The 12,793-nt window shown below is 40.9% G+C and overlaps 1 protein-coding gene across 1 annotated transcript; it reads left to right on the plus strand.

Moving 5' to 3' along the window:
* Positions 1-971: 971 nt before the first annotated feature.
* mat2ab (methionine adenosyltransferase 2Ab) lies at positions 972-6,170 on the plus strand. Its single transcript, XM_030737222.1, has 9 exons — positions 972-1,215; positions 1,923-2,000; positions 2,086-2,208; positions 2,298-2,410; positions 2,650-2,793; positions 2,919-3,137; positions 3,215-3,397; positions 3,730-3,863; positions 4,362-6,170. Exons 1-9 carry the CDS (start codon positions 1,122-1,124, stop codon positions 4,444-4,446), a joined length of 1,173 nt encoding a protein of 390 aa, XP_030593082.1. The 5' UTR covers positions 972-1,121; the 3' UTR covers positions 4,447-6,170.
* Positions 6,171-12,793: the final 6,623 nt, after the last annotated feature.

Raw genomic sequence — 12,793 nt, forward strand, 5'->3', positions numbered from 1 at the left:
CCCATGATAGCAACACAAATGCAACTTATCAGATTAATTATGCCACTACTGGTTTATACCAAACTTTAATAACAGTTTCTAGGAAACCCCGTTCTTATCTAGTACACTTAAGCCCTTGATCAAGTACTTAAAAACAAAAATATGAGATTTATATAATGCGTAAATCAATAAGAACTGCATCTTATGCATGCAATTATGCAAAACAAAGCATACCTTTATAAAGCCCAGCTGGTCAGTCCTTGATGCTTGGTTTGAGGGGCTGTAACATAAAAAAATCAGCTTGGGTTTGGATATTTGTGTTGGAAGACAATGATGCTGTATTTATGGTAAAATGAAGACATTTAGATATACAAGAAGAATGTTTGAAAGTTGAAGGCAGACCTCTTTTTTTTTTTTTTTTTTTTAACCACTGGAGAAACCAAATTAATGTCTCCCACAGGTCACTGACAGGTCACTCTGATTGAAGCACTAAATTTTAAAATCTATTTTATTTAAAAAAAAAAATGAATGCTTATTCAATTTAACCATGTTTCCCCATCCCACAGTGGATCCAAAGGGGTTCACCCCACAGCTTTAGGATTTAAGAGTAAGCAACAGAAGTTTGATTTCAAAATCTGTAAAATTAATACAATTTTTTTCTAGTCAACTCAGATCAAACTCTGGGTGGGCTTCTAACCTGAACAAACTACAACACAAGGTGGGACACCCTGGACTGATTATTAGATCTTCATTCGTATCACACCTTCAGTCTAACAGTAACGCGCACTGAGATTATTTATATGTTACGGGATTAGGTTTAGAAATAAATCGCTGCATATTGGCCATGACACTGTAACATCCTCTCGGCACGTGGTCGCTCTCAAATTCAGCACCGCATTCTTGGTCGGTGCGGCCCCTTCGGCTCAATGGCTCGGTCCGCCTCCTCGTGACGTCATGGTGTCTGACTTCACCGAATAAATGCGGGAGCTCTGCGCCATGAGCTGCAGGCTTGAGGACCGGGACACCAAGACGATAGAGGTCGTCCTCTGAAGAGCTGTAATAAGTAATCCTGACTAAACGCGACGTCGACACCATAATTGTACGTTTATTTATTTTTTTTAATCCATCAGCAGCCGTTAACGATGATGAACGGACAGATGAATGGTTTTCATAACTCCCTCATTGACGAGGACTGCTTCTTGTTCACCTCGGAGTCTGTCGGAGAAGGACATCCCGGTAAGACGCGAGACGTCGGCCTTTCATCACCCTGGCTGATGAAATAAGTTACATTTATTGCTATGTTTTTACAACGTCCTATTCCCCCCCTTCTCACACTATTTTTTTTATTTCAATCATTTTATATAAAAGACATCAGAATCAGAACATCAAGGCCTTTTCTTCTAATTGTAGCTTGGCCGGCTTCAAGACCACGCGCTACTAGCTGATGTAAGCTAGCTCATCTTTGAATAGGTCACTCGGTCACATGTCTACTCCACCGGCAGTATATATAACACAATAGTCAGGGTACATTCAGTGGAAACATCACGTGAATGTTTCTTATTAGGGCATCATTATTAATTTTAACTGGTTTAGTCTTTTCTCAAACTGTCATCCGTCACTATACATGAAGCACGCGGCTGGCTGTGTGTGGTGACTTCTAAGGCAATCTTCTGGCCATAAGATTAGATAGATGGTATGTTATTTCAGCGCGGGAGATGATTCAATTCAATGATTAAACGTTTATAAAAGTGTATCGCGCTTGCCTTCCGGTCTCCGTGTAGTCGCGCGGGCTCTCTTTTCACCACCACATGTGCGCATGCTGAAATGGCGACTGCCCAGACTCCATCTATCCTTTTGATTATGAAAGGGCCGTTGTCGCTGACGAGCCACAGTGTATATTTAAAACCGTGACGATATTGATGTATTTTTTTTTTTTCTTTTAGATAAAATCTGTGACCAGATTAGCGACGCAGTTTTGGACGCCCATCTCAGGCAGGATCCAGATGCCAAAGTTGCATGTGGTAAGAAAATATTTCCTTGTTTGTATTGGCTGTAGTCATGTGTTGACGTCGGGGTATTAAAGTGTTTCTGTGTTACATCATGCAGAGACTGTTGCCAAGACTGGGATGATCCTATTGGCAGGTGAGATTACCTCACGGGCCACGGTGGATTATCAGAAAATTGTTCGTGACACCATCCGCCAAATTGGATATGATGACTCCTCTAAAGGTGTGGACTGATTTTCTGTTTTCTTATTTTAATTAAGTGATTTGTGCTTTACTTTTAGTCTTTAGCTACTGTTTCTGTCCTCTGCACAGGATTTGACTACAAGACCTGCAATGTTCTTGTGGCCTTGGAGCAGCAGTCTCCTGACATCGCTCAGGGTGTTCACATTGATCGCAATGAGGAGGACATTGGAGCTGGAGATCAGGTTAGTAGTGGCTCCAGAAATAATTTCTGCAGGTGCTAAGGGGGGGTGTAAGTATTTTACTGAGGGTGCTATGAAGGATCATTTGTTCTTGTAGTTCTCAACACACACAGACACATGCGCCAGGGGGAGCTATAGCGCCCCCCTGGCACCGCCACTGGGCCTAAGTGTTCTGAAACTGCAAATACCAGAGTGTTATTGTTCTTAAAGGCTTTTTAAATGGTAAATGTCTTGCTCTACAGGGTTTGATGTTTGGATATGCCACTGATGAGACTGAGGAGTGCATGCCCCTAACAATCGTCCTCGCCCACAAGCTGAATGCTAAGATGGCTGAACTGCGGCGTAATGGCACCCTTCCATGGCTCCGACCAGACTCAAAGACACAGGTAGGCCTGTCATCATGTAGCCATTTATTTTTATTAATTAAAATAAACTGTAGTAGCAAGAGGCAGGAAACTTGGGGAAATGGGTTACTCTAACAATTTGTTTCATATTTTCACCTCCCTCTCAGGTTACTGTACAATATCGCCAGGACCGGGGTGCCATGCTGCCTGTGCGTGTGCACACTATTGTCATCTCTGTCCAGCATGATGAGGATATTTGCTTAGAGGAGATGAGAGATGCTCTAAAGGAGAAGGTCATCAAGGCTGTTGTGCCCTGCATCTACTTGGATGATGACACCATCTACCACCTGCAGCCCAGTGGGCGTTTTGTCATTGGAGGTCCACAGGTAAAGACTGTTGGATGGCGTGGGTTTTCAGGAACTATTCATCCCCAGGTTATTTAACCCTGATTCCTCCATTGCAGGGAGATGCTGGCCTTACTGGACGTAAGATCATTGTAGACACCTACGGTGGCTGGGGAGCCCACGGTGGTGGAGCCTTTTCTGGGAAGGATTACACAAAGGTGGACCGCTCTGCTGCTTATGCTGCACGCTGGGTGGCCAAGTCTCTGGTGAAGGCTGAGCTCTGCAGGAGGGTGCTGGTCCAGGTGAGTGGTAGTGGTTAAAGCTGTGTTTCCACCCAAAGTGTCCAGAATATCCTTTTGTCCTGGCAACTAACGGGTTCCATCAGATTTTTAGCTGGTTGTGGGTCCACAGTGCTCTAAAAGCTCGTGCAGATAAGGCCCTTCTGTCTCCTGAAAACTTTTTCTTTTTTTTTAAATTAAAGCTACTATAACCTCCTGCCCCTTATTTGAAAGGCTCATAGTCTCAGGAAAGTTTCTGTGGTGGAAATGCAGCTAAAATCCAAAGGCTGCAGCAGGCTCCTGCCTGAAGTTTTCTGTTTTCCTGCTTGATATAACACATCTGTGTGCTGTATTAGGTATCCTATGCCATTGGAGTTGCCCATCCCCTGTCCATTTCTATCTTCCACTATGGGACCTCCCACAAGAGTGAGAGGGAGCTGCTTGACATCGTGAAGAAGAACTTTGATCTTCGGCCTGGAGTCATCGTCAGGTAATGTATAACCTTTGAAGCCACCTGCTACTCCCTGAAACCACAGCTCCTGGCTCCTGCAGGATTGCTGTGCCTTTATTTATTCAGTTGCTGGATTCAGGGTTTAGTTTCAGTTTATTTGTGAAAACTACAGAGACAGTTACAGCTCTTACCTTGTTTGGTTATTGGGTAGAAAAGTTGCGGCAAACTAATCACGTTAGTAGGGGCAAAGGTCTCATTTATTGGGAGTTATTATATTGGGTTAATTACCTCAGTTAATGAGCGTTTTGTAATGGGAGGAGTTTGGTTTCATCTGCAAGCTGCAGTGTCCTTTGGTTTGCAGGGTAAGTGTCGAAGCTTCACTCTCCCCTCTTTACCAGCCAGTCTTGTTTTTTGTATTTATTGTGTAGTTCTCGACACTCCCCACTGGCTAATGCAGGCATCATGCCTGTGTGAGTATGTGTGCATCTGAGGTCACTGAATGTGACTGCTGCTAAAGATTTTGATTATGTATTCCAGGGATCTGGATCTGAAGAAACCCTGTATCAGAGGACTGCAGCCTATGGCCATTTGGCCGAGACTCCTTCCCTTGGGAGAGCCCTAAAAAACTCAAATACTAAACCTGTTAAGCTTTTCCCCCCAGGCTTGTTGGTGTATACTACAGAGAAGCCTCCAAGATCCCGGGGGTGAAATGCCCTTATCTCTCATATTGGTACCATTTACACATAACCCCCTTCCTCACTCCATCTTTCCCTTTTGTCTTGTTACTGTTTTTCTGCTGGTTGCAGTATCGTGCTGGGTCCCAGGAGGCATGCCTCAGAAACTTGATGTTTTAAAGAGCTAGATGGGTTCCATGAGCTCGTGCACCGTAGTATTTGCTGTTCTCCCACATTTCGAGGTTCCCCTGCTTCATATTGTGATATGGTGATTAGCTGTGTTGAGTTCTTGTTTTTGGCATTCCGCAGTCATCACTATTGTCAGTCTTCAGTTCATTGTCATGTCGGTAGCATAATAGGTTGTATGTGAAACTCTTAATTTACTGGTGCTACTAACGAGTCTGCATGACATCTAAAAAGTTCAGTCCACTTAAATGCATAATTTGGAGTTGTGTGATCTGGCTCTGTCCCCACAAAAGCTTAGCTTCTCTCTAAACATTCCTCCTGTTGTCAGCCTGGTAAGGTTGTTCCTTGACCCAGTGTTCATTATCCTTTTTGTTAGCTCAATTCCCCCTCGTCTTTGTGGAGGATGCTAGAATGGCACAATTAAAATTCAAGGGTTGTTGCTGTTTTCACTAAAAATGCTATGCATTGCAGGCTAAGGGGCAAGCCAAATTTTAATAATTCAAGCTCTTAAATGAGCATTAGGCCTCAGACGCCCCTACAGACCTTTGCTGTTTTCTGACGTAATACAGAAAAGTCAGAAGCTGCTGTCACTGCTCTGGTCTGCAGAGGTTTTGGTTATACTTGAAGGTGATGGGGAAAAATTGAATTGCTTATGCATTGAAATTCAATTTTAAACTAGTCCTTTAAAAAAAAAAAAATCTAGTTACACTGCTTTTTGTATGGTTTGAAGTGACCTAAAGACTCTCAATTTTTCCTCCTTAAGTTATTGATGGCAGGTGTGGCTACAGAGAAACCTGTTTTCATCTTTATCCTTAAAGGGGTGTGTTCTTTGCCACAGTCTTATTGGCTAGGAACTGAACCTCAACACTATTTATTTGTTCTCTGAAACTCGGCGTGGATACAGAGAAGCCGAGATTTCAGAAGGCAGCTTTAAACAAACGTGGGTATTAAATCTTGAATTTCTTGTGACTTGGTCATTTTGGTGTTTGGCTTGAGGCACCAGAGTGTTGTACAGAAAGCTTTGGACTGCCTCAGCAAGATAATGTCACTGGCTAACTGTAAATGACTATTTTGCAACCGTTGTTTTATTTTTGGACTGCAGAACTTATTTTTTTAGGCAGGTTAGTAATCAAAAAATCCCATTTTTAAAATATCTGGTGCAATTATTTTGGCTCTTGCCTATCCTCTTTACTGTGATGGCAACATTTGGTTGGTGTAGTACAGAGAAACCAGCCTTGGTTTACATGGCCATCTCGTTTGGGATAGAATTTTTGGTTTTGGTCCCCTTTTACCACTCGGGCATCCTGTTGGCTATAGTAAGTGTAAGAGTGCCTTTTCTATTTCCTCTGCTCCCCATTTGCTTTTCTCCCCTTCCACCAACATCCATTCAACTTCCAAAGGAACACGTAGCTCATTCTGTATTAATCTTCATGTCTGAACTGGGTAGTTCCTTATTCTCTGTAATAACAAGTTCACCTCTCAAATAGCTTTGACTCCTTTTTTTTTTTTTTTTTTTTTTCTTCTTCTTGAGTGTTTATTGTACAGACAACAAAAGAGTTGCTTTAAGACGTTTGCCGCTGTGGGAGACGAGGGGTTGTAAAACAAGTTAATTCTGACATTTTAAAAATCCTACAGAAGGTTGATTCAAACTTTGGTCCAAAGGTGGTGTTGGAGCCTTAAAGCCTACTTCCTGTTTCGTTTACTGAGAACACAACAGGCATACAAAATTGTAGGTCATCTACAAGCTTTTAAAATTTCTAATAAGTATAATGAACTTTAAAATACTTTTTAAAGAGCTCAAGTTTAAACCGTGAAATTAAAGAACTTTTGTAATTTTTAGGTGCAAGTCTCAAAGTGACTTTGACCATAAAGCGTTACGTTATGGAACCATTTGGATTGCGTAAGAAGGCAGCTGTAAAAACTTGATTATTAACAGTGATTTGCACATCTATAAAATTAGATAATTAGAATGTGTTAAGAGCGTCTCCAAATAAACATTACTACAGATTGGTTGGATTGACTTTTAGCGTTAAGGATAGGGTGACTTTCCTGGAGGGAACAAAAGGAGGTTTCAGGGATATCATTTTACATGGAGCTACTGGACCAGTTTCAGCCTTGAGCAGCACTTGCTGCAGTGTTTAACCTCAGCCCCAACAAACTTCAGTGCTGCATTTGCTCCAAAGAATGGTGGAGTTTGAACTCACTGGATACCCTTGTCTAAAGACCTGACTGGTAACATAAGTATGGGTTGAGCTCCTGGTATTTGGGGGAGGGTGTCCATCAGACAATGACACAGTCAGTCTCGTTAGAGCAATGAAGATGCAAGGAACAGAGGTAGTGCAAGTGAGTGAGTTTAATACATAAGGTCAACCATCAAAAGCAGCAGACAGAGTGCAGGCAGGTAATTTGTGACAAAAAGATAGCAAGAGTGAAAGGGGAGGTTTACAACATGGCTGTGAGATCTGGTATGACGTGTGGTTTGGAAATGGTGGTAAACATAAAGACGAGAGGCAGAGTTGGAGATTCTCAGATTTTAACTGCCAGTGACCAGGATGGACAGGATTAGAAAGTATATCGGAGGGAGAGCTCAGGTGGAGCAGTTTGGAGACAAAGTTAGGCAAGACTGAGATGGTTTGGACATGTATAGAGGAGAGACAGTAGATACAGTATATTAGACAAAGGGTGTTGAATATGGAGCTATCGCTGTGGCGGTCATTAAAGGGAGCAACCGAAAGATGAAGGTCTGGTTAAAGCAAAGCAAATTCCACGTAACTCCTGCTGCCTGAGCCTTTAACAAACATGACCTGTTTATCCCAAGATGCATTTCTGTGCAAGTCTTCAGTCAGGTTTAGCTCACATTTGGCAGTCATGTGAGAAATGCGTAATGTAGTCTAACAGACAAAGCAATTTCTTTTGCCATGCAACACCTGCGTGGCAGAAAGGGAGGAGTTATCTTCTCTTATTTGTGTAACAGTTACAAAACAGTCTGATTACAAAAATGTTTTGTTTTGATCACCTTGCTTGTTGCTGGACTACAGCCAACTTGTTGTCTAACATGTTAGTGATCCCGTAAAATATAAAATTAATAGGAGGTCTGGCACATGTTTTTCAAGTATTTTGGTTTTCAAATTGCTTCTGCTTCCAAAAGGAAATTTTCATATCTAAGTTTCACAAGATAAAATGCACATTAATGTAACTAACCTCTTACCTACTAAGTCAACTTCCAAGAAGATCAGGAGATCCTACAGTTAAAGGTTGAATTTATTGATGACTAACCAGTGATTGTGAAGTCTGCAACACAGCAAGGTTTGTGTAATGATTCTGTTATTTTTGGTTAAAATCTTTATTGATTTACTTTTCTGTTCTTTTTAAATGTGGGTTCAGTTAATGATTTAATTTGAGCAACTCTAACACTACACCATGTGTTTGTGTTTTTTATTTAAAGATGGTCAGTTCAGAATAACTAGATTCTTGAAATTTTATTTAGGTTGACAGTGACATTTACATGTCACAGTGAACCTTGAATTGATAGCAGAGCAGCTTGCTCTGTGACACTGTGACCATATCAGAGCCCTTCAGTCAGTGTGTTTTGGTAATCTGATGTGTAATCATTGTGACTCAAGCCTAAAGGGAAACTTGGAAAACTTGATATTGGTGTAAATAAGCACTTAAAAGAAAAATACAGTACAATATAAAGGTAGTGCAGGAAACATGTAGTTGGCAAGGAGGGTATTAAACTGGGATAATTTAAAGCAAAAGATTAGCAGGAAAATATAGAATATATTAGAAAAGGCAGTGACCCAGCCTCTAAACATGTTTTTGAGCATCTGCAGGATGGACCAGCACAAGACACATTCATAGAGACTATGCCAGAAAAAGACCTAAAGGATCCAATACCAACAAACCAGTGCCAGACACCACAGAACACCCGAAGTGGTCCTGTCTCCACACCCATAGGTCAGAAATGTTTTGGAGACATGGAGTGGGGTGGGGTGTCTCTGTATATTACAGTACAAGTCAAAAGTTTGGACACACTCACCCATTCAGAGCCTTCAGCTTTCAGGCCCCTCTTCTGTGGAACCAGCTCCCAGATTAGATTTGTGACACAGACACCCACCCTCTATTTTTAAGATTAGGCTTAAAATTTCCTTTTTGATCAAACTTATAATCAGGGCTGGATTAGGTGACCCCTTAGTTATGCTGCAGTATGCCTAGGCTGCTGGGGGGTTCCCATGATGCACTGAATGCTTCTTCTTTACTCAACTCTTTTCACACACAGTGTTTATACACCATTTTGCATTTAATCACTGGTTATTATTAATCTCTGGCTCTCTTCCACAGTGTGTCTTTTGTCCTGTCTCCTTCCCTTCACCCCCAACTGTTTGTTGCAGATGACTGCCCCTCCCTGAGCCTGGTTCTGCCAGAGGATTCTTCCTGTTAAAAGGGAGATTTTCCTTCCCACCGTCACCAAGTGCTTGCTCATAGAGCCATTTAAAGGTTGAGATTTTTTTTTCTTTATAATTGTATGGTCTTTGCCTTGTAGTTTAAAGCATCTTGAGGCAACTGTTGTGATTTGGTGCTGTATGAATCAAATTGAACTGAACTGAGAAACTGTAAAGCAAATTCAAAACACTGCAGCTTGAGCTTAAAATGGGAAAAACATGCCCCACCCTTTCTTAACCCAAAGATAATGTTTCCAGGCAAATCTTAGAAATCTTTAGTCATTTGGAAATGTTAAACTGGTGTTTTGGCTGCATTTGAAGTTAACCACAGTAAACTACTACAGATGGATTGATGAGATCATATCTCAAAAACAGTAATACACAATAAAAATCACATAAAATACTAACTCAGCAGTATTAAAAGCATGGAACTATTGTGCATGTGTTGTTTATTAACAAACAACCATGAACTTACATGATGTAATATTTTTGTTATTTCTACTCTTGGCATTCTGTTGTGATAGATGAAATATGACACTAGCATTAACCCACACAAAGTATGACGTTAATGTCCAAAAAAAAAAAAAGAAGAAGCCAAACATGATACGAGAAGGTTCTGTTTATTCCTGAGGCTTCACTCCTGATGTCAAAGACAAGTTTGGGCAGTGCTCACCACTCAGCACCCACAGGAGGTAACAAAGAAATGTTATGGGAAAATATTTGCCTACAGAGACAGGTGTATGCAAAAGTTTGGACTGATCCAGTTAAAATGTTTAAAGGTTGAATGAGACAAGATTCTAAACATACTTTTGCCAATAATGAGGAGACCAAAAATTTGAAAGAGCTACATGTAGCTATGCGTGTTTTTTGTTAATTATTTAAAAATATGTATAAAAGGACTAAAATATGACATACAGCACAGATTTAAACACTCACTGGCCACTTTTCTAGGTAACCTTTCTCCTACTGGGCTTGACCCCCTTTTCCTTTCAGAGCTGCCTTCATTTTTTGTGTCAGGTTCAACAAAGTGGTGGAAACATTCATCAGCGATTCAGATCTGCGATGAAAATCTCCCATTCCACAACATCTCAAAATTGCTCTATTGGACTGAGATCTGGTGACTGAGGAGGCCACTTGTGAACTCACTGTCATATTCAAGAAACCAGTTTGGGATGGTCTGAGCTTTGCAACATGGTGTGTTATCCTGCTGGAAGCAACCATCAGAAGGGTACACGGGTCATAAAGGAATGGAGAATGGGCATGTCAGTAACAGTACTCAGGTAGGTTGAGGTGTTTAAACAGTGCTCTATCGGTACTAAGGACCCCAAAGTGTGCTGAGAAAATATCCCCCACACCATTACCCCACCACCAGCCTGAACCATTCATACAAGGCAGGATAGATCCATGCTTTCATGTTGTTAAACCAAATTCTGATCTTACCATCCGAATGTCACATCAGGAAACTAAGGCCAGAATTCACACAGGCTTACCAAAACTATTGTCCAGTTGTGGTGAGCCTGTGTGAATTGTAGTCTCAGTTTCCTGTTCTTAACAGGAGTGGCACCTGGTGTGGTCTTCTCCATCTTCTTTAAGAGATATTCTTCCTGCATACCTTGGTTGTAATGAGTGGTTATTTGAATAAAGGCCATACTTAACTGCATTTTTCGAACTTCATAACTATTATACCACGAGTAGAAGAAGCCCCACTTGGGAATAACTCTCCCTCATGAAGGCCTTTTAGTGAGGCCTGGATGCACTTCTTGACTCTGAAATTTAGAGCTGCACTTATAGTTACAATATGTTAGGCCAAGTTTTCATACTCAAGTAACAGCATCAGACACCTTGGACCTAAACCCTGGTTGCTGATTGTACTACAGCAGCTGTGTATTTCCACTACCACGCTGGCTCAGCCAAGCATCTAAATTTAACTGAATGTTGGTGGGGAGGAAGTTCCACTTGCAAAGCCTTGAATGGGCAAGAAAACTCACCCCTGTAACAGTACCGTGGTACCGACAGAGGCTGTTGCAACTGAAATGCAATGAGCTGTAATTAAAAGAAAAGAGCTTGGAAGGTGTTTTTCACTAAGTCCACCACACACACTAAGCTGATTTTTTTTTTCATACAACAATGTGCTGATGAAGCTTTAGTCTTTTATTGGTGATCCACATAAGCAGTCTGCCAGTGCAGTACAGTCATAGTGAGAAGGGTAGGAGTAGGTCAGCTGTTCAGTTGAGGTCACTGGCATTTACTGTCAGGATTAGGTGACAGCTGATGCAAGATTTGTAGGGGCTTTCTGTTACTCTACTGTACTTTTGCAGGACACTGAAAATAATCCATCCCTTCCGCCTTTAACTTTCTGCACAAGACAAACTACTTAATTTTGCTTCAACCTATTAGCAGAGGGCAAAATAAAATGTGAACTTGCAAAGCACAAGAAAACTCACTGTTTTTTTCTATTTAAGTCTAAATTCATAATCAGCCAGTAGTCCATAGTTTCACATGATTTAACTGTGCAAACATAATACCTTATCTTACTGTATCTCATACGGCAAAGAGCAGTTACAAAGGTGCAGAAGATAACAAGGTGCTTTTGAATCTGAGTTGTCAGTTCCCAAGTTATGCAATTGTCTTTTTGATGGTGCGGAAGTTATTTCAAAATCATTTCCTAACTGTTATTAGGGTAATATTAATCTCAGGCTGTCATCGTGCCCAACCCAGCCTAAACTGTATGTATTTTGTAACAGCCGTCTCAGAGATTTCTTCATTTTGTTGAGAAACATTCACAAGCCAAATACAAAAATCCAAGAATGTTGATCTCATTACAAATTTCAAGATGTATTTTATTATAGGAGATTATATTAATGATGTGGGATTCCTATTTGGTTAAAAACAAGAAAAAAAATCTAAACAGAAATTCAGAGACAAGGTGAGGTGATGTGGCTCAGGAGTCCCATCATAAAGATTCTGTCTACAAAGCAAGCAGAACTGTTAACTGTGTAAACACAGAGAGGTCAGATATTGGGTTCTGTGTTTAACAATAGTGCTGCTGTTTGCAATATTTCAGTAACAATTCAAATGTTTAATACCACAATAAATAAAACAATGTGATGGAGGCCCTGATAGTACAGAAGCCATCTGAATGGCTGGCAAAGGATGAATATGTTTATTATAGGAGTGTATGAGCACTTACTGTAGATGAAAAAATATATTTTAATGCAAATCTACAGATTTTTGCAAACAGAAACATCATTTATAGTGTCCATGGCATTTTCTTGATTGACTTAAAAAAAAAATTACTGCAGAAGATGGGAAAGGAGTCCAAACAGTTAAGTATATTCACAACATTTAACCAATTGGTGCTTTCCTGAATTGCATAATTTCATGCTTTAAAAACTTTTGACAGTTGTTTCCTAGAGACAAAGTGCAGAATTAAAGGTTATGAGTTATATAATTTTTAATGATAAGCTACACCATGGGTAGGTGCTAAGGTGTGAGCTGTGATTGGGCCATTTCAGCCAACTGGAAATCTGTGTAACTGGAGATAATCTGTTGAGCAGCAGAGTAGCTGACATGTGAATGTGTCTCCCTCCTTCAGTCACATGCTGCTTGAGGAATGAAAGCAAGCTGGAGGGTGTTGACAGTCTGAAGGGGAGTGTTTCTGTCCAAC

This window comes from Archocentrus centrarchus, chromosome 9 (genome assembly GCF_007364275.1).
Source record: "Archocentrus centrarchus isolate MPI-CPG fArcCen1 chromosome 9, fArcCen1, whole genome shotgun sequence".
Taxonomy (NCBI): Eukaryota; Metazoa; Chordata; class Actinopteri; order Cichliformes; family Cichlidae; genus Archocentrus; species Archocentrus centrarchus.

Excerpts from the sequence above, each read along its gene's own strand:
- mat2ab (XM_030737222.1), top strand. The coding sequence starts at position 1,122 with ATGATGAACGGACAGATGAATGGTTTTCATAACTCCCTCATTGACGAG. Across the intron at positions 2,209-2,297 it reads ATATGATGACTCCTCTAAAG|GATTTGACTACAAGACCTGC; the intron begins GTGTGGACTGAT and ends TCCTCTGCACAG. Across the intron at positions 2,794-2,918 it reads GACCAGACTCAAAGACACAG|GTTACTGTACAATATCGCCA; the intron begins GTAGGCCTGTCA and ends CCTCCCTCTCAG.